This window comes from Heterodontus francisci, chromosome 5 (assembly GCF_036365525.1).
Source record: "Heterodontus francisci isolate sHetFra1 chromosome 5, sHetFra1.hap1, whole genome shotgun sequence".
Lineage (NCBI taxonomy): Eukaryota > Metazoa > Chordata > Chondrichthyes > Heterodontiformes > Heterodontidae > Heterodontus > Heterodontus francisci.
Window position 1 is genome coordinate 48862658 of NC_090375.1, and position 22545 is coordinate 48885202.

Genomic DNA, 22545 nt, shown 5'->3' on the forward strand with positions numbered 1-22545 from the left:
ATGGGACATTCTCAGGGACAGAAACCTCAGCGGCTCAATTATCGGCCACTCTCCCACCTCTGCCAGCATTTAGTGGCATTGCCAAGGCTGCTGAGCTGCTGGCCCTCTAATTGAGCTGGCAGCTCTGGGAGGCAGGCTGTTGTCCTCAATCGGACGGCAGTCTCGGCAGTGGCTTCTTAATTGGCCGCCACTGATAAAGAGCTGCCCAGGTTCCTGCCATCCGTCCATTCGGGTTTTGATAAAATTCCAGCCACTCTCTGCCTACTCTATCAAAACCTTTCATAATTTTAAAGCCTTTATTAAAGCCTTCTCTTTTCAAGAGAAAAGAGACTCAGCCTGTTCATCCTTTCCTTAATAAATATAGCCTGGACATTATACCCTTGAAAGGGATGCAGCACAGATTCAGCAGAATGATACCAAGGCTTAAAAGATTTAATTATGAGGCCAGGGTGTGCAATCTTGGTTTGTATTCCCTTGAGATTCGGAGGCTGAGGGGAGATCTAATCAAGCTCTTTAAAATAATAACTAGATTTGATAAAATAGATACAGATAAAATATTTCCTACGGTGAGGGAATCCAGAACAAGGGGACACAATCTGAAAGTTAGAGCTGGGAATTTTAGGATTGTATCAAAAAAATGTTTTAATACAAAGGGTAGTAGAAATCTGTCATTAAGGGCTGTGGATTCTGGGTCAATTGAATTTTTCAGGCTGAGACTGATATATTTTTCCTAGGTCGGGTTGTCAGGGATGTGAATGAAAGGCAGAAAGTGGAGTTGATGTATGGGAGCGGAGGTGCGTGAAAAAAAATGGCGTCCCGCATGCGCCACCGTGCCGCCGCGATCTTGCATGGTGGGGGCAGGCTCAGCGACACTGGCAACAGCGTCAGCTGCCTCTGCGCAGGCACTGGTGCCATTTTAAAAGGGCTGCCAGACCTGAACAGTTGAAGTCCTTACCCCACCGCGCCACCCCCCCCCCCACCACCCCCCCCCCCACCAAACTCAACACACTGTAAATTCATTTTTGGCCCATAACCCTGCCCCCACCTCCACCCAGTACAAAGAAAATAAATGGCCGGCCTGTTCCCCACCCACCCCCCCCCCCCCCCAACAAAAAACACTTCCATTGACCTTCCCCCCCACCACCACCCCCCACAACTGCACAAAGTGAAGAGGTCACCCCTTCCCCCCCACCCCCCCAACACTAGAAACGCAGAGTTGACCACACACCCCCGTCCCCCCCCCCCCCCCACCCACCCCACCTCCACTTCTCTAAAATTCCTAAGCTCACCACCAACTTCTCAAGGGGAATTTGGGACGGGCAATAAATGCTGGCCAAGTCAGAGATGACCACATCCCCTGAACAAATAAAAAAAAGCTCTTTGTCATTAACGTAAAATGCATTCATCGTGAATCAGCAGCCACTTTTACACAATGTTTGATTTTGTAAAATCTAGCCTGGTATAAAATGGGCTATTGATTCACTATGAGAACGTCTCGTGCTATTGGCGAAAACCAATTTCACCTATAAGGAGACTAGTGATGCAGCACAAGGGAGAGCCATCGGTGGGCAGTGAGAGAGTGGGATAGGGAGACAGGAAAGAGAGAAGGACTGAAAGAGAAGTTAAGGAGGGAAGGGAGAGATGGAATGAACAAAACACATTTGAAAGCATTGCTTACATTGTGGAAATCGACTTATTTCAGCCTTTGTCCCCGGCAGCTGTTGTCCTTTTCCATCAACGCACCAGCATCTCCGCAGCTCCAAGTTATCTAATTGCACACTGAAATCAGAGTATGATCCAGGATAGTGCATCACGGTACCAAACAACAACTGCCAAAACACATAGGGGTTAAGCAAGCTATTGGTGCCTGGTTCGGATGTGACAATTGCTACAAAATCATCAGCAGAAATAGAATCGAAGGTTGGGAATCTAGAGAACACTGAAAAGACATGCTGATGCTCCTTGTCATAGAGTTCCTTCACAAACACCTCAAAACTCTTGGAAGCATGAGATGACCTACAGTATCCAATGACTTCATTTAAGATGGCAGTGAATGGCAGCTCCTGGCCTCCATTATTCTGAGAAATCCACTGCTGATAAAATTCAATGGCCTGTTGTGGTGGGCCATCACACTGGACTTGTCGCCAGTCTCCGTTTTCTTTGCACTGAGCTATGTAGACCGCAGGCATTGAGAATGAGCTTGGCTCTGACAGCAGCATCTTAATCGTCTTTATAAACATCTCAGCTGCCGTCAATTGGCAAGCACTGGGACCTGGAAAAGGAAAAGACTATTAAACTATCTGTCTTCTTATCCAGTCATAATATCCAGGCTTTGCTTAACTAGGTAACTGGTAAGAAGAGTTTCTTTTAGTTCAATTTCAGGATGTGAGCTTCACGGCCAAGGCTGGTATTTAATGAACATTCTTAGTTTTCCTTAACTGGGAGGTTTGCTAGGACACTTCAAAGGGCAGTCAAGAGTCAACCACATTGGCATAAGACTGGAGTCAGTTCTGATGAAAGGTCACAGACCTGAAACATTAACTTTGCTTCTCTCTCCACAGATGCTGCCAGACCTACTGAGTATTGCCAGCACTTTTTTGTTTTGTTTCAGATTTCCAGCATCTGCAGTATTTTGCTTTTATTATAGACTGGAGCCATATATAGGCTAGTCCAAGCAAGAACAGCAAGAAAAAAAGAATTTCCATTTATGTATTAACGTTCATGACCTTCGGTTATCTTGATGTGCTTCACAGTGAATTAAGTACCTTTTGAAGTGTAGTTTCAGTTGTCATGTAGGAAATCTGGCAGCAAATTTGTACACAGGAAGACCCTATAAACAGCAAAGATAATGACCAGGTAATGTTTTAATGACGTTAGAAGAGGAATAAATACTGGCCATGACACCAGGGAGAACTCTTCTGCTCTTCACATAGCACCATTTCCACCATTTATATCCACCTGACAGGGCCGATGGGGCTTCAGTTTAATGCCTCACATGAAAGACGACGCCTTTGACAGTGCAGTGCTGCCTCAGTACTGCACTTGAGTGTCAACCTAGATTAGGTAGGTGTTTAGATCTCTGCAGTTGTGACTTGAACCCACAACCTTTTGTTACCATATGAGCCAGGGCTGACATATTAGCAAATTTCTTTTCCTAAATACATTAGTAAATCCATTGGGATTGTTGCAACAATCCAACAGTTCCATGGTCACTTTTACTAATACTTTTTTTTTGCGTTTGAGGTGAGCATGAATCAGAGAATAAAGGTGTTGTCCTATTTCCAGCCTGCACAGCCCACAATTCTGACTCCTCAAGGAAGCACTCTATCACATGAATCATGTCTTAAATTTATGGTTTTACAGTTATGTTCCTTTACAAGACTGGGGTATGTGGCTTTCATTAATCCACCATTTCATGTTATCCACTAAGTTGGTTTTTCCATTTTGACCAATGGCAGAGGTTCCACTGTACTGGGGAAAACCTTGAGCATCGACGTGCTTAAGAGAGAACTATGTACAGGGCTATGGGGAAAGGTTAGGGTAGTGGGACTAACTGGATAACTCTTTCAAAGAGCCAGCACAGACACGATGAGCCGAAAAACCTCCTTTTATGCTGTGTGATTCCATTTATGTATCTGAGGAACAAAGGTTTTGAGGGATAGGTGAATAGGTGGAGTTGAAATCTACCAGTAATGGTCAGAATTTTTGGACCAAATGCTGTATTTCTGATCCTGTTTCTAAATATTATTGGCAGTAATTTTCAATTTAATTTGTGGAGCACATCATAAGTCCATTGTAGAAACTGTCTGATTTTCATCCCATTGATTTCAGATTGCTGTCCAGGTGATGAAAGTGAAGGTGGTATAAAACCCGACCTGGAGAGAACTCGGCAAATCAAATCGCTCATCCTGATAACCTGCAGGAACAGATTACTCAAGCTGAGTGTGAACTATTATTGGAAAACTACTTTGTTACCCTTGACAGTCTACACCTGAACAGGACTGGGACAAATATCCTTGCAGGAAGGTTTGCTAGTGCTGTTGAGGATGGTTTAAACTAGCTTGGCAGGGGGATGGGAACCTGAGTGCAGTCTTAGGTAGCACAATATCAGGGTTGGACATGGGAGGCAGAAAATTAGCATGTGACTCTGGAAGACAGTGTGCAGCACAGGAATTTGGCAGTGTTAAAGGGTATTTATTTAAATGCAAGGAGTATAGTAAATAAAACCAATGAGCTGAGGGCACAGATAGACACATGGAAACACTATATCATTGCTATAACGGAAACTTGGCTTAAAGAAGGGCAAGGATGGCAACTCAACATCCCTGGATATAGAGTTTTCAGGCGGGATAGAGAGGGGGATTTAAAAAAGGAGGGGTGGTATTATTAGTTAAGGAATCAATAACAGCTGTGAGGAGGGCTGATATGCTAAATGAATCATCAAACGAGACCATATGGGTGGAGCTCAGAAATAAAAAAGGGGCAGCCACACTACTAGGAGTGTACTATAGACCCCCAAATAGTCAGAGGGAGATAGAACAACAAATATGTAGGCACACTTCTGAGTGCAAAAACTATAGGGCAATAATAGTTGGGGATTTCAACTACCCTCATATCAACTGGGATACAAACAGTGTGAAGGGCACAGAGGGGACAAAATTCTTGAACTGCATTCAAGAGAACTTTTTTAGCCAGCACGTAACAAGCCCAACGAGAAGAGGCGCAATTCTAGATTTAGTCTTTGGAAATGATGCTGGGCAAGTGGATGAAGTAACAGTGTGTGACCATTTTGGAGATAGTGACCATAATACAGCTAGTTTTAGCATAATCGTGGAAAAGGACAAAGATAAAACAGGAGTAAACGTTCTAAATTGGGGAAGGCAAATTTTACGAAACTGACCTGGCGAAAATAGACTGCATACAACTACTTAAAGGAAACTCAGTGGCAAACCAGTGGGAGGCATTCAAAAGTGAGATACTACAGGCACAGTGTAGCCATGTCCCCACAAAGATAAAGGGTGGTACTGCCAAAACTAGATCCTTTTGGTTATCTGGAAGCTTACTGGGTCAGTTAAATCAGAAAAAGAAAGCTTATGATGATCACAAAATTTAAATACTTCAGAAAGCTTAGAGGATTCTAAAAAGTGCAGGGGTGAAGTAAAAAAGGAAATTAGAAAAGCCAAGAGAGGACATGAAAAATTATTGGCTGGTAAAATCAAGAAAAACCCAAAGATGTTTTATCAGTACATTAAGAGCAAGAGGATAACTAAGGAAAGGGTAGGGCCTATCAGAGATGTACAAGGGAACTTATATATAGATGCAGAAGATGTGGGCAGGGTTCTTAATAAGTTTTTTTGTCTCTGTCTTCACAAAGGAGAGGGTTGATGCAGAGATTGTAGTTAAAGAGGAGGAGTGTGAAATATTAGATACGATAAGCATGATGAGAGAGGAAGTACTAGAGGGTCTGACATCCTTGAAAGTGGATAAATTGCCAGGGCTGGATGGATTGCATCCCTGGTTGTTAAAGGAAGCTAGGGAGGAAACAGCGGATGTACTGAGGATCATCTTCAAATCCTCACTAGATACAGCCGAGGTACCAGATGATTGGAGGTCTGCGAATGTGTACCATTGTTTAAAAAGGGTGCGAGGGATAGGCCAAATAATTATAGGCTGATCAGTCTGACCTGGGTGGTAGGTAAATTGTTAGAATCAATTCTGAGGGACAGGATAAACCGCCATTCAGAAAGGCACAGATTAATCAGGGATAGTCAGCATGGATTTGTTAAGGGAAGGTCATGTCATACTAACTTGATTTATTTTTTTGAGGAAGTAACAAGGAGGATTGATGAGGGTAGTGCAGTGGATGTGGTCTACATGGATTTTAGTAAGGCATTTGACAAGGTCCCACATGGCAGACCGGTCAGTGAAATGAAAGTCCATGGGATACAGGGGAATGTGGCAGGTTGGATCCAAAATTGGCTCAGGGAGAGGAAACAAAGGGTAGTAGTTGACAGATGTTTTTGCGAATGGAAAGCAGTTTTCAGTGGCGTTTCACAGGGCTCTGTGTTGGTTCCCTTGCTGTTTGTGGTATATAGTGATGATTTGGTCTTAAATGTGGGAGGCATGATTGGGAAATTTGCTGATGACACAAAAATTGGCCATGTAGTTGATTGTGAAGAGGATAGCTGTGGACTCCAAAATGATGTCAATGGTTTGGTTGATTGGGTGGTAAAATGGCAAATGGAATTCAATCCAGAAAAGTATGAGGTAATGCATTTGGGGAGGGCAAACAAAGCAAGGGAAAACACAATAAACGGGAGGATAGTGAGAGAGGTAGAAGAAGTGAGAGACCTTGGAGTGCATGTCCACAGGTCCCTGAAGGTGGAAGGACAGGTAGATATAGTGGTGAAGAAGGCATATGGAATGCTTTCCTTTATTGGCCGAGGTATAGAATACAAAAGCAAGGATGTAATGCTGGAACTGTATAAAACGCTGGTTCAGCCACAGCTGGTGTATTGTGTACAGTTCTGGTCACCACATTACAGGAAGGACATAATTGCTCTGGAGAGACTACAGAGGAGATTTACAAGAATGTTGCCAGGGCTTGAAAGTTGCAGCTATGAGGAAAGATTGGATAGGCTAGGGTTGTTTTCCTTAGAACAGAGGAAGCTGTGGGATGACTTAATTGAGGTATATAAAGTTATGAGGGGCCTAGCTAGAGTAGATAGGAAGGACCTGTTTTCCCTAGTGCAGAGGTCAATTACCAGGGGGCACTGATTTGAGGTGATTGGTAGAAAGATTAGAGGGAACATGTGGAAAAACTTTTTCACCGAGAGGGTGGTGGGTGTCTGGAATTCACTGCCAGGAATGGTGGTGGAGGCAGAAACCCTCAATTCCTAAGGTGCCTGGACATGTACCTGAAGTGCTGTAACCTGCGAGGCTATGGACCGAGTGCGGGAAGGTGGGATTAGATTGGGGGGCTAGTTTTTTCAACCGATACAATGGACTGAATGGCCTCCTTCTGTGCCGTAACTTTTCTATGGTTCTATATGGAATATAGTAACCTTTACCTCTTTCATAGTATGGTTGATTATGTTATTCACAATTTATATTAACAATTTAGATTTGGCAATCAAAAACACAATTTCTGAATTTGCAGATGACACCAAATTGGAGGTGTGGGGGGAGGTGAGGCATTGAGAGCCAATACTGAGGAGGACTGCAACAAATTACAAGTAGATATAAATAAACTTGCAGTATGGCACATAATTGGCAAATTAATTTAAACCTAGATAAATATGAGGTCTTACATTTTGGCAAGGAAAATAAGGAAGTTGCATATTACTTAGAAAATAAGAATCTAAATTGGGTAGAGGAGCAAAGTGATGAGAAGGTACAAATACATAAATCACTAAAAGTAATGACACAGTAATTACCTTAAAAAAGCAAACCAAGCACGAGGCTTTATTTCTACAGGGGGAGAATTGAAAAATAAACAAGTGAATCTAAACTTGTATTGACCCTTGGTTAGACCTGGAGTATTCTGCATAATTCTGGTCGATATATCATAAAAAAGACATAGAAGCACTGGAGAGGGGCGGACAAAGATTTATGAAGATGATACCAGAAATGCGGTGGTATACCTATCAGCAGAGGATGAACAGACTGTGTCTCTTTTCTCTTGAAAATGGAAGGCTGAGGGGTGACCTAATAGAGGTCTTTAAAATTCTGAAAGGTTTTGATAGAGCTAATATAGTGTGAATGTTTCCTCTTGTAGGGAAGAGGAAAACTAAAGGCCATCAATATAAGATAGTCACTAAGAAATCACACAGGGTACTCAGAAAAATCCTCTTTACCCAGAGATGTAATCCTATGTAAAAACAAAATTCAACATATAGAGTGCAACAAAAATGTCAGAACTTACACTGCATGCCTTCTCCAGCTGGTTTCTTCATTCCAGGTAACCTCCTACCCTGCAGATCCACACAGAAGCAGTTCATTCCATCGCATTGCATGGGCTGATAACTGCCATCATCTCCACATAAAGGAATGAACACATCAGATCCTGCTGGTTGGCGTCCTTTTAATTCTATTGAACTTATACGTTCTTGCTCACACTTTGTAGGACATTGCGGCCTTTGACCCTGGATTCTTGAGTTTGGAACCTCCATCCCTTGATCGTCTACACACCAGCAGTTTCCAGCTTGACACTGGACTTCTTCATACTGTCCATCCCCAGTGCACCTTGGAAGAAAGAGGTTAGAAGTCTGATGGTCACAGATACCAACTCTGGTACTTCTTAAAACTAGCTGGACTGTTTCAGCAAAGCTATCGTCATCTGTACCAAAGAGGGTGATGATTTCATGCAATGTTGTGAGGACGTTCCGACGCTCAAACAGAGATGCTATCAGCTTTACAATATTCTGGTTCTCCTGCAAATTTACTGCCCACCCAAAATTGTCCTCAATTGTCTGGTTCAAGTTGAAGGTGTCCTTGGAGAATTCTGATGTTCCTTTGGAGAAGTAGGAGTCTTCGATGGGTGAAAACAATTTGGCAAGTTCTACAAAGTTTCCTCCACTGTACATTCCTGTTAAACCAATCTGCTGGAAGAACTTACTGAAATTGAAGGTTCCCCTGCTCCCCAGACTTCCAGTGAAATTGAATAAACCCACATTTTTCAGAAATTTGCCTCCAAACAAATTTTCAACAAAGAATTTGGGGGACGCTGAATACTGAAGAGCAGTGAATGCTAAATCCTTAGATAGGAACGTTCCTTGCACAAACTCACTAAGAATCACTTCAAGGTCAACCTGGCCAATGTTCAGATCCAGAACCTGAGGGATGGAAAGCAGCAAACCAGATTTTACAAACAGTTCCTTCAGATTTGGGCTGCAGTGGCTGAGAGACTCGCCAATCTTTTCCAGCGCTGGACTCAGAGATGCAGGAACAGCAAAGAGATTGTTTTGACTGAAGTGACCAACAGGTCCATAGAAAAGTTGCGACAGCATGCGTTTTCTCTCCGACTTACAGCCGCTTTTATCATTCCCTGGAATTGAAAGAGTTGAATCTTAGGAACATTAGAAATGGGAGTAAGTCGTTCAATACCTTGTACCTACTCCACCATTCAATTAGATCATAGCTGATCTGCACCTCAACTCCATTTACCTGTTTTCGCTCCATATTTTATATTTTTATTTATTTAGAGATACAGCACTGAAACAGGCCCTTCGGCCCACTGAGTCTGTGCCGACCAACAACCACCCATTTATACTAACCCTACAGTAATCCCATATTCCCTATCACCTACCTATACTAGGGGCAATTTACAACGGCCAATTTACCTATCACCTGCAAGTCTTTTGGATGTGGGAGGAAACTGAAGCACCCGGCGAAAACCCACACAGACACAGGGAGAACTTGCAAACTCCGCACAGGCAGTACCCAGAATCGAACCCGGGTCCCTGGAGCTGTGAGGCTACGGTGCTAACCACTGCACCACTGTGCCGCCCGTTTACTGATATGTCTACTGATATGCTTAGACAACGGCAAACCCAGCCGTGTCAACCCTGCAAAGTCCTCCTTACTAACATCTGGGGGCTTGTGCCAAAGTTGGGAGAGCTGTCCCACAGACTAGTCAAGCAACAGCCTGACATAGTCATACTCACGGAATCATACCTGACAATGTCCCAGACACTGCCATCACCATCCCCGGGTATGTCCTGCCCCACTGGCAGGACAGACCCAGCAGAGGCAGCGGTACAGTGGTATACAGTTAGGAGGGAGTTGCCCTGGGAGTCCTCAACATCGACTCCAGACCCCATGATGTCTCATGGCATCAGGTCAAACATGGACAAGGAAACCTCCTGCTGATTACCTCCTACCGCCCTCCCTCAGCTGATGAGTCAGTACTCCTCCATGTTGAACAGCACTTGGAGGAAGCACTGAAGCTGGCAAGGGAACAATGTACTTTGGGTGGGGGACGTCAATGTCCATCACCCAGAGTGGCTCGGTTGCACCACTACTGACCAAGCTGGCAGAGTCCTAAAGGACATAGCTGTGAGACTGGGTATGTGGCAGGTGGTGAGGGAACCAACAAGAGAGAAAAGCATACTTGACCTCATCTTCACCAATCTGCCTGTCGCAGATGTATCTGTCCATGACAGTATTGGTAGGAGTGACCATCGCACAGTCCTTGTGGAGATGATGTCCTGCCTTCACATTGAGGATACCCTCCATCATGTTGTGTGGCACTACCACCATGCTAAATGGGATAGATTTTGAACAGATCTAGCAATGCAAAACTGGGAACCCATGAGGCGCTGTGGGCCATCAGCAGCAGCAGAATTGTACTCAACCACAATCTGTATCCTCATGGCCCAGCATATTCCCCACTCGACCATTACCATCAAGCCAGGAGACCAACCCTGGTTCAATGAAGAGTGCAGGAGGGCATGCCAGGAGCAGCACCAGGCATACCTCAAAATGAGGTGTCAACCTGGTGAAGCTAAAACACAGGACTATCTGCGTGCCAAACTGCGTAATCAGCATGCGATAGACAGAGCTAAGCGATCCCATAACCAACGGATCAGACCTAAGCTCTGCAGTCCTGCCATATCCAGCCATGAATGGTGGTGGACAATTAAACAACCAACTGGAGGAGGTGGCTCCACAAATATCCCCATCCTCAACGATGGGGGAGCCCAACACATCAGTGCAAAAGATAAGGCTGAAGCATTTGCAACAATCTTCAGCCAGAAGTGTCGAGTTGATGATCCATTTCGGCCTCCTCCTCAAGTCCCCAGCATCACAGACTTCAGCCAATTCAATTCAGTCCGCGTGATATCAAGAAACGACTGAAAGCATTGGATACTGCAAAGGCTATGGGCCCTGACAATATTCCAGCAATGGTACTGAAGACCTGTGCTCCAGAACTTGCCGCGCCCCTAGCCAAGCTGTTCCAGTACAGCTACAACACTGGCATCTACCCTGCAATGTGAAAATTGTCCAGGTATGTCCTGTACACAAAAAGCAGGACAAGTCCAACCCGGCCAATTACTGCCCCATCAGCCTGCTCTCAATCATCAGTAAAGTGATGGAAGGTGTCATCAACAGTGCCATCAAGCGGCACTTGCTTAGCAATAACCTGTTCAGTGACGCTCAGTTTGGGTTCCGCCAGGGCACTCAGCTCCTGGCCTCATTACAGCCTTGGTTCAAACATGGACAAAAGAGCTGAACTCAAGAGGTGAAGTGAGAGTGACTGTCCTTGACATCAAGGCAGCATTTGACTGAGTATGGCATCAAGGAACCCTAGCAAAACTGAAGTCAATGGGAAAACTCTCTGCTGGTTGGAGTCATACCTAGTGCAAAGGAAGATGGTTGTGGTTGTTGGAGGTCAATCATCTGAGCTCCAGGATATAACTGCAGGAGTTCCTCAGGGTAGTGTCCTAGGCCCAACCATCTTCAGCTGCTTTATCAATCACCTCTCCTTCAATCATAAGGTCAGAAGTGGGGATGTTCGCTGATGATTGCACAATGTTCAGCACCATTCGCAACACCTCAGATACTGAAGCAGTCCGTGTAGAAATGCAGCAAGACTTGGACAATATCCAGGATTGGGCTGATAAGTGGCAAGTAACATTCGCGCCACACAAGTGCCAGGCAATGACCATCTCCAACAAGAGAGAATCTAACCATCTCCCCTTGACATTCAATGGCATTACCATCGTTGAATACCCCACTATCAACATCCTAGGGCCTACCATTGACCAGAAACTGAACTGGACTAGTCATATAAATACCGTGGCTACAAGAGCAGGTCAGAGGCTAGGAATCCTGTGGTGAGTAACTCACCTCCTGACTCCCAAAGCCTGTCCACCATCTATAAGGCACAAGTCAGAAGTGTGATGGAATACTCTCCACTTGCCTGGATGGGTGCAGCTCCAGCAACACTCAAGAAGCTCGACACCATCCAGGACAAAGCAGCCCACTTGATTGACACCCCATCTACAAACATTCACTCCCTACACCACCAACGCACAGTGGCAGCAGCGTGCACCATCTACAATATGTACTGCAGCAATGCACCAAGGCTCCTTAGACAGCACCTTCCAAACCCGTGACCTCTACCAATTAGAAGGACAAGGGCAGCAAATGCATGGGAACACCACCACCTACAAGTTCTCCTCCAAGTCACACACCATCCTAACTTGGAACTATATCGCCGTTCCTTCATGGTCGCTGGGTCAAAATCCTGGAACTCCCTTCCTAATAGCACTGTGGGTCTACCTACCCCAAATGGACTGCAGCGGTTCAAGAAGGCAGCTCACCACCACCTTCTCAAGGGCAATTAGGGATGGACAATAAATGCTGGCCCAACCAGCGATGCCCACATCCCATGAATGAATGAAAAAAAGATAACTAATATCTTTCTTCCTCAGACTTGAAAGCCCCAGTTGACCTGGTATCCGCAACATTTTGGGAGATAGAGTTCCAAATTTCTACAGCTGTTTGTCGCAATAAGTGGATTTGTTCCTGAATGGGGTAGCTCTAACTAACATATGAACATAGAAAGAAATAGGAGCAGCAGCAGACCATGCCGCCTCTCGGGCCTGCTGTATCACAGAATCGTTACAGTGCAGAAGGAGGCCATTCGGCCCATCGTGTCCACACTAGCTCTCTGGAACAGCAACTGCCTCAGTTCCATTTCCCTGCCTTCGCCCCATAACCCTGCACATTCTTCCTTTTCACGTAACTGTCCAATTCCCTTTTGAATGCTTCAATTGAACCTGCCTCCACCACTTTCTCAGACAGCGCATTCCAGACCTTAACCATTCACTACGTGATAAAGTTTTTCCTCAGGTCACTTTTGCTTCTCTTACCAAATACTTTAAATCTGTGCCCTCTCGTTCTCGATCCTTTCACAAGTGGGTTCCCTGGGGAACTCCACTACAAACCTTCCTGCAGCCCGAGAAACATCCATTAACCACTACTCTTTGTTTCCTGTCACTCAGCCAATTTCATATCCATGTTGCTACCGTCCCTTTTATTCCATGAGCTACAAGTTTGCTCACAAGTCTGTTGTGTGGCACTGTATCAAATGCCTTTTGAAAGTCCATGGTACTCCACATCAACAGCATTGCCCTCATCAACCCTCTCTGTTACATTCTCAAAAAACTCCAGCAAGTTAGTTAAACATGATTTTCCCTTAAGAATTCCATGCCAGCTTTCCTTAATTAACTCGCATTTGTCCATGTGACTATTGATTTTGTCCCTAATTATTTTTTCTAGAAGTTTTCCCACCACCGAAATTAAACTGACTGGCCTGTAGTTGCTGGGCTTATCTTTGCACACTTTTTTGAACAAGGGTGTAACGTTTGCAATTCACTAGTCCTCTGGCACCACCCCTGAGTCTAAGGAAGACTGAAAAATTATGCCCAGTGCCTCTGCGATTTCTACCCTCACTTCCCTCAGTATCCTTGGATGCATCTCATCCGGCCCTGGTGCTTTATCCACTAAGTACAGACAGCCAATCTAATACTTCTTCTTTATCAATTTTAAACCCCTCTAGTGTCTGACTTAACTCCTCTTTCAACACTGCCTGGGTTGCATCTTCTTCCTTGGTAAAGACAGATGCAAAGTATTCATTAATACCTCAGCTATGCCATCTGCCTCCATGTTTAAATCCCCTTTCTGGTCCCTAATTGGCCCCACTCCTCCTTTTACCACCCTTTTACTATTTATATGCCGATAGAAAATGTGGGGATTTCCTTCAATACTAGCTGTCTATCTCTTTTCATGTTCTCTCTTTGCTTCTCTTATTTGCTTTTCACTTCTCCTCTGGACATACTATCTTCAGCCTGGTCCTCAATAATATTTTCTACCTCCACGATTTAGTACAATCATGGCTGATCTTCTGCCTCAGCTCCACTTTCCTGCCCACTCACAATATCCCTTGATTCCCTGAGAGACGAAAATCTATCTCAACTTTGAATATACTCAGCGATGAAGCATCCACAATCCTTTGACAATTTCAAAGATTCACAACCCTTTGAGTGAAGAAATTTGTCCTCATCTCAGTCCTAAATGATCGACCCCCTATTCTGAGACTCTGCCCGTGTTTTAGATTCCTCAGCCTGGGAAACAACCTCTCACCTGTCAAGCCCCTTCAAAATCTTGTATGTTTCAATTAAATCATCTCATTCTTGTAAACTCCAGAGCATATAGGCCCAATTTAATCAGACTGTCATCCCAGGAACCAATCTAGTGAACCTTCGCTGCACCGCCTCTAAGGCATTCCATAAACATGGACCCCAAAGCCACGCACAGTACTCCAGGTGAGGCGTCACTAAAACCCTAGATAACTGTAGCAAGACTTCTTTATTGCTGTACTACAATCCCCTTGCAATAAAGGTCAGCATGCCATTTGTCTCCGGAATTGCTTGCTGCACCTGCATGCTAACTTTCTAGGTTCCTTGTACAAGTACACCCAAGTCTCTTTGACTACCAACTTTTCAAAGTTTCATTCCGTTTAAAAGATATTCTGCTTTTCTATTCTTACTACCAAAGTGAATAACCTCACTCCTCCCCACATTATACTCCATTTGCCCCCTTGCCCACTTAACCTGTGTATTAATCTGAGTATTGCTGAAAATAGAGACATGTTGTCAAAGCTTTTCATCTTGCACTCATCGGGACAATCCACAAGAATACCAATGTAAGGGAAAACAACAACTTTATACTGCATGAGAAGAGAGTGCTGATGCGTTGGCAAGTGAACTCTGATTGGGAGAGGCATTGCCATGGAGAATGCACCAGTTTACGGTGACTGACAGTTAACTGCCAAGCTTTGTTTGAAATTTAAACCAGGCAGCTTGATTCTGATTGGTCAAGGCATTGCCCTGAGGAATGAACCAGCGAATGGCTGTCACTTATTTTGTTTAGCTGAAACAGGCACAATGTTTGTATATGTTCTTTCTGTCTGCAAAGAACAGGGCCCTGTGTATTCATATATGTAGCTTCTAGTACATGCAAATGCGCCACCCTATTGACAATCTTAAATTGGTTGTCAGCGTAATTCTTAGCACACTGTGGACTATTTAGCAAATGTTCAATCGCAGAATCACATCTAATGTTGGACACCGTGTTTTGAGTTTTGCAAGCACGGGCTGGTTGGGTATGGCCTGTACCTTGCCCATTGCGAACAGCGGAAGGGACACGTTGTTTGATACGATCCGCCAGTCTTTGGGACATACGGCCTATATACCTAGCATGACACTTGCATTGAAATTCATATATCACATGACTCATTTGTGTGATAGGCAGGACATCCTTTTGGCTTGGCGGCAGTATCCTGTCAGTGGCGAACACCACACCTGTTGCTACTGCATAACAGCAGCATGAAACAGCTAGCTTAACCTGTTGCTCAAAATTTTGGGATACATTACCCTTCCAGGGTAATTTGAGGTAGACTGGGCACTTTTCAGGGCCAAAAATGACGGCCTTAGACCTGTTCATAAGTTTGCACAATATGCAGCAAGAAATGATCTTATCAGTGTAGACATTGTCATGCAGGATGTCTTTGATTCACCCTAATTCAGCATCAAGCTTGCATGGTGAGCTAATGGCTCGGGCCCTATTTACGGGGTTGCCGATAAGGCCAGTCTTATAGCATGTGGAACTGTAAGAATTCCAACGCATGTATTGACCAGTGAAGGTAGGTTTGCGGTAGACCGTGGTAGTGAACCCCTAAGTTAGCAGATTTCTCAACTAGTATATCAAGGAAAGTTGAGAAATGTGCTGAGGGGTTCGCTATCACAGTCTACCACAAACCTACCTTCACTGGTCAATACCTAACACTAACTCTTGCAGCATTTGGTCCGTCACCCTGCAGGTTACGGCACTTGAGGTGCATATCCAGACATATCAACCCCAACCCCACAAGACCCCTTCCACCCTGACCTACATGTGGCTTGGGTCCAGCGATGCTCGCGGGCTTTGGGTAGTTGCTTCTTCTGCAGTAGCCAGTGCCTCTGTGATGGCACTGCTCAGTGGAAGAACTGGCAGCCTCTGATTGGCTGGCAACTCTCCGAGGGCAGGACTTCCGGTGCCGGGGCCCTTGATCCCATAGAAGGCCCGCCGCTGTGCACTTAAGTTCCTGATTGGCATTAGATTCAGCAAGCCTTCCGGAGAAGAGGCGACATGGGGTTCTTGGCCTCACTTTTTCCAGACGTCGAGACGCCCGTTGCCAGCATAAAATCTCGGCCCTCATCTCGTCTCCTACCTCCCAACCAATTATCAACCCCTGTCACAAAGTTACCTCCAATTCCACACTTTTTGGTAATAATCATTTGTGCTGAACTTCATCAAATGCCTTCTGGAAGTCCACCTAGACAACTCCAAAACTGAATTCAAATTGTCAAACTGCTATGCTGGGATTTAAATTCATGTCCTCTCGATTCACAAGAAATAGGAGCCGGAGTAGACTATTTGGTCCATCGAGCCTTCTCTGCCATTCAATATGACCATGGCTGATCTAGGGCTTCAACTCCACTTTCCCAACCACTCGACATATCCCTTGATTCCCTGAGAGACCAAAAATCTGTCTATTACAAGGTCCAGGGCAATAACAGAACCATTATATTACCATACTCCTTCTGATCCAGCTCATCCTAAAATAGCCTAAACCAATTTCCTGACAACCCATTCCAACTCTTGGCCACACTCTGTGTGAAGAGAAATTTCCTGTTATTTGTTTTTTGTATTTAGCACAAATATGACTACGTTGGATCATATGTGATTTGCTTGGATACGTGTTGGATTGGATATTTTTCTTGAACTGGTTAAGTTGTTGGAGAGCTGCCATTGTCATTGGAACCAATAATTGCCATTATATATAGAATAGAGAAGTAATTACTTTTTTCCCTTTGGTAACTTACACCCAGTGGTAATTCAGTGGGTGAAGCATAGCCTAGTCTGAGTGAACAACTTGAAGACACTAATATGACCTGAATTACAAGCTCAGAAGCTGGATTTGTTCATGCATTATGATGGGGGCTGATGGTGGCATAGTAGTAATGGCACTGAAATAGTAATCTAAAGGCCCAGACCAATGCCCTGGGGACATGGGTTCAAATCCCACCACGGCAGCAAGTGGAATTTAAATTCAATTAATTTTTAAAAATCTGGAATTGAAAGTTTGTCTCAGCCATGAAACTATCATCAATTGTCAAAAAATCCATCTGGTTCACTAATGTCCTTTAGAGAAGGAAATCTGCTGTCCTTACTCGGTCTGGCACACACGTGACTCGAGACCCACACCAATGTGGTTGGACTCTTAACAGCCCTCTAAAATGGTGTAGCAAGCCACTCAGTTCTCAAGGACAATTAGATGATGGGTAACAAATGCTGGCCTTGCCAGCAACACCCACATCCTATGAAAGAATAAAATAAAGGAACTACCATATGTTTTGACTTTACCAGAAAATTAAAAAATCCATTGTATAATAATTTAAAGATCTATTACAAAAGCCTTTAATGGCTTGAAGTACAATACACCACAGTGTGATAGAGAGCCACATAGGACTTGAAATGAGGCAGCGTGAGGAGATGCCACTGAGGTATATAAGAAATTAAGTGGTATAGTAAAAGTAGATCCAAAAGTAGGGCGGCACAGTGGCGCAGTGGTTAGCACTGCAGCCTCACAGCTCCAGGGATTCTGGGTACTGTCTGCGCGGAGTTTGCAAGTTCTCCCTGTGACCGCGTGGGTTTTCGCCGGGTGCTCCAGTTTCCTCCCACAGCCAAAGACTTGCAGGTGATAGGTAAATTGGCCATTGTAAATTGCCCCTAGTGTAGGTAGGTGGTAGGGAATATGGGATTACTGTAGGGTTAGTATAAATGGGTGGTTGTTGGTCGGCACAGACTCAGTGGGCCAAAGGGCCTGTTTCAGTGCTGTATCTCTAAATGAAATAAAACACAACTTCAAGGCAAAGTATGACACTAGCATACAGAGGCATAGGCTCAAACTGACAAATGGCAAATGTTGGACTAATATCAGGCGGTTCATACAGATTGTTGGAGGCAGGAGCACAGGAATCATTTAAAGACATTTAGATGATGCAATGGCAATCCAGGTAATTCTCGTCTGGCTGGATAAGCCAGAATAGGCTGAGTCATCTTTCTCAACAGTATCTCCACTAAGACTGTAAGGAAGTTTTCAATTCAATTCTTAGACTGTTCTCATTAAGTGATCTCAGCTGGATCATCAGATAGGAATAGGAGTATAGAGCAGATGAATGTGAGGCTGAGGAGATGGTGCAGGAGGGAGGGCTTCAGTTTCCTAGATCACTGGGTCTGTTTCTGGCGAAGGTGGGACCTGTACAAGTTGGAAGGGTTGCACCTGAACCGGAACGGGACCAACATCCTTGCTGAGAGGTTTGCTAGTGCTGTTGGGGGTGGGGGGGGTGTGGTTTAAACTAATTTGGCAGGGGGTTGGGATACAGAGTGGAGGTACAGTAGACGGTGATGCACAGCCAAACATAGAAAAGAAACTAAGTCAGTCTGGAAGGCTGAGCAAATATAGACCTGTTAAACGAATAATGTAAGGCTGGATTACATCTATTTTAACGCAAGGAGTCTTGCAAGTAAGGCAGATGAATTGAGGGCGTTGACTAACACATGGGAAAATGATATTTTAGCTATCACAGAGATATGGTTGAGGGAGGGGCAGGACTGGCAGCTCAATATCCCAGGGTACAGAATCTTCAGGCGTGATGGGGGGGTGGGGGGGATGTAAAAGAGGAGGTGGCATTACACTATTGATCAAGGAGTCAATTACTGCAGTAAGGAGGGATGATATCTTAGAAGGTTCCTCAAATGAGGCCACATAGGTAGAACTTAAAAACAAAAAGGGAGCAATCACTTGGCTGGGAGTGTACAGCAGGCCTCCAAACAGTCAGGGAGAGATAGAGGAGCAGATATGTAGGCAAATCTCAGACAGGTGTAAAAATAATAGGGTAATAATAGTAGGGGATTTCAACTTCCCCAATATTAACTGGGATAGTCTTAGTGCAAAAGGCTTAAAGGGGGCAGAATTCTTAAAGTGCATCAAGGAGAGCTTTTTGAGCCAGCACGTAGAAAATCCTACGAGAGAAGGGGCAGTATTGGACCTAATCCTAGGGAATGAAGCTGGACAAGTAGTAGAAGTGTCACTGGGAGAGCATTTTGGGGATAGTGACCATAACTCTGTAAGATTTAAGGTAGTTATGGAAAAGGACAAAGGTGGACCGGAAATAAAGGTACTGAATTGGGGGAAGGCCGATTTCAATGTGATAAAACAGGATCTGGCCAAAGTGGACTTCGAGGAGATACTTGTAGGAAAGTCTATAACAGACCAGTGGGAGTCATTCAAAAAGGAAATAGTGAGAATTCAGGGCCAACCGGTTCCCATAAAGGTGAAGGATAGTGCCAACAAGTCCAGGGAACCCTAGCAGTCAAGGGATATGGAAGGTTGGATAAGGAAAGAAAAGGAGGCTTATGGCAGATTACTTTTCATCGGTGCTCACTATGGAGGACATTGTAGGTGTAGAGATCAGGGAGGGGGACTGTGATATAGTTGAACAAATTAGCATTGAAAGGGAGGAGATAGTAACGGTTTTAGAGGTCTTAAAAGTGGATCAATCCTCAGGCCCAGATGAGATGTATCCCAGGCTGTTATGTGAGGCAAGGGAGGAGATTGCAGGGGCTCTGACACAAATTTTCAAATCCTCTCTGGCCACAGGAGAGGTGCCAGAGGACTGGAGGACAGCGAATGTGATACCATTATTCAAGAAGGGTAGTAGGGATAAACAAGGTAGTTACAGGCCAGTGAGTCTAACATCAGTGATAGGGAAACTATTGGAAAAAATTCTGAGGGACAGGATTAATCTCCACTTGGAGAAGCAGGGATTAATTAAGGATAGTCAGCATGCCTTTGTCAGGGGGAAATCATGTCTAATAAATTTGATTGACTGTTTTGAGGAGGTGACTAGGTGTGCAGATGAGGGTAAAGCAGTTGATGTAGTCTACATGGACTTCAGTAGGGTCCCGCATGGGAGGTTAGTTAAGAAGGTAAGAGCCCATGGGATCCAGGGCAATTTGGCAAATTGGATCCAAAATTGGCTTAGTGGCAGGAGGCAGAAGGTGATAGTCGAGGGTTGTTTTTGCGCTTGGAAGCCTGTGACCAGTGGTGTACCGCAGGGATCGGTGCTGGGACCCTTGCTGCTTGTAATGTACATTAATGATTTAGATATGAATATAGGAGATATTTTCGGTAAGTTTGCAGATGACACAAAAATTGGTGGTGTCTTAAATAGTGAAGAGGAAAGCCTTAGATTACAGGATGATATAGATGGGTTGGAAAAATGGGCGGAGCAGTGGCAGATGGAATTTAATCCCGAGGAGTGAGAGGTGATGCATTTTGGGAGGACTAATAAGGCAAGGGAATATACAATGGATGGTAGGACCATAGGAAGTACAGAGGGTCAGAGGGACCTTGTTGCACTTGTCCATAGATCACCGAAGGCAGCAGCACAGGTAGATAAGGCGGTTAGGAGGCTTATAGGATACTTGCCTTTATTAGCCAAAGCATAGAATATAAGAGCAGGGAGGTTATGATGGAGCTGCATAAACCACTAGTTAGGCCACAGCTGGAGTACTGTGTACAGTTTTGGTCGCCACACTATAGGAAGGTTGTGATTCCACTGGGGAGGGCGCAGAGGAGATTCACCAGGATGTTGCCTGGGCTGGAGCATTTCAGCTATGAAGAGAGACTGGACAGGCTCGCATTGTTTTCCTTGGAGCAGAGAAGGCTTAGGGGGGGTCCTGACTGAGATATACAAAATTATGAGGGGCATAGATAGGGTAGATAGGAAGAAACGTTCTCCTTTAGCGGAGGGGTCAATAACCAGGGGACATAGATTTAAGGTAAGAGGCAGGAGGTTTAGAGGGGATTTGAGGAAAAAATGTTTTCACACAGGTGGTTGGAATCTGGAGTGCACTGCCTGAAGAGGTGGTAGAGGCAGGAACCCTCACAACATTTAAGAAGTATTTAGATTAGCACTTGAAACACCATGGCATACAAGGCTACGGGCCTAGTGACAGAAAACGGGATTTGAATAGATAGTTGCTTGATGGCCAGCATGGACACAATGGGCTGAAGGGTCTGTTTCTGTGCTGTATAACTCTATGACTCAATCTATTCTCTGGATCAGCAAGCCTTTGTGAATGGCCGGTAAGGATGGAATCAGCGTGGGCCATAATGATTCCCGTGGATGAACATTCTGCTCACAGTCACGTACCTAGTCTTACACTTAAGAATGGCCACAGGAGTAAAGTGCTCTGTGCTGCCAATGCCTATGGAACCCTTAATCACTGCCACAGGGGGTAAAGGGAGCAACTCGTCCCTCAAGATAAATCAGTGAAAAAGTTAAAGACTATCATTTGACTCATCACCTGAATCAAAGATTGCATCACTCAGGAATTGGGATTGTTAACTTGCTGACCACCCAATACGCCAGAACAATTCATGAATGTTGAATGTTGATGTCAGCAGCAAGAGTGGCACCACTACCAGTAACACCACTACTAACCGAGCTGGCCAAGTCCTGAGGGACATATCTGACAGACTCTTCCTGCAGCAGGTGGTGAGAGAACCAACAATAGGGAAAAAACCTACTTGACCTCGCCCTCAGTAATCCATCTGTCACAGATGAATCTGTGCATGACATTATGAGTGACCACTGCACAGTCCTTGTAGAGACGAAATTCCATCTTCACACTGAGGACACCCTCCATCATGTTGTGTGGCTTCATAACTGTGCTAAATCAGAACAGATCTAGCAGCTCAAAACTCAGCATCCATGAGGTGCTGTGGGCCATCAGCCAGAGCAGAATTGTATTCAATCATATTGCAATCTCATGGCCTGGCATATCCCTCACATACCATTACCATATAGCCAGGGAACCAACCCTTGTACAATGAGGAGAGCAGGAGAGCATGCCAGGAGCAGTACCAGGCATACCTAAAAATTAGGTGCCAACCTCTTAAAGCTGCAACACAGGACTATGTGCATGATAAAAAGTGGAAGCAGCATTGCAATAGACAGAAAAAAGTGATCCCACAACCAATGAATCAGATCAAAGCTCTGCAGTCCTGTCACATCCAGTCCTGAATGATGGTGGACAACTAAACACATTGGGGGCTCCACAAACATCTCCATCCTCAATGATGGGGGAGCCCTGTAAGTCAGTGCAAAAGACAAGGCTGAAGCATTTGTAACCATCTTTAGCTAGAAGTGCTGAGTGGATGATCCATCTCAGCCTCCTCCTGAGGTCCCTAACATTATAAGTGCCATTCTTCAGCCAATTCCACTCACTCTACGTAATATCAAGAAATGGCTGATGGCACTGGATCCAACAAATGCTATGGGTCCTGACAATATTCAGGCTGTGGGAATGAAGACTCGTGTTCCAGTACTAGCCACACCCTTAGCCAATCTGTTCCAGTACAGC

At 44.7% G+C, this 22545-nt stretch overlaps 1 protein-coding gene across 1 annotated transcript in view; it reads right to left on the bottom strand.

The window, feature by feature from the left end:
* Positions 1–22545, bottom strand: part of tg (thyroglobulin) — a 532338-nt gene that overhangs the window by 476649 nt on the left and 33144 nt on the right. The window contains exons 9-10 of the mRNA XM_068032631.1: positions 7925–9033; positions 1679–2272 (exon numbers count right to left, since the gene is read on the bottom strand). Coding sequence (XP_067888732.1) covers positions 1679–2272; positions 7925–9033 — 1703 coding nt within the window. The remainder of the gene's footprint in view (positions 1–1678; positions 2273–7924; positions 9034–22545) is intronic.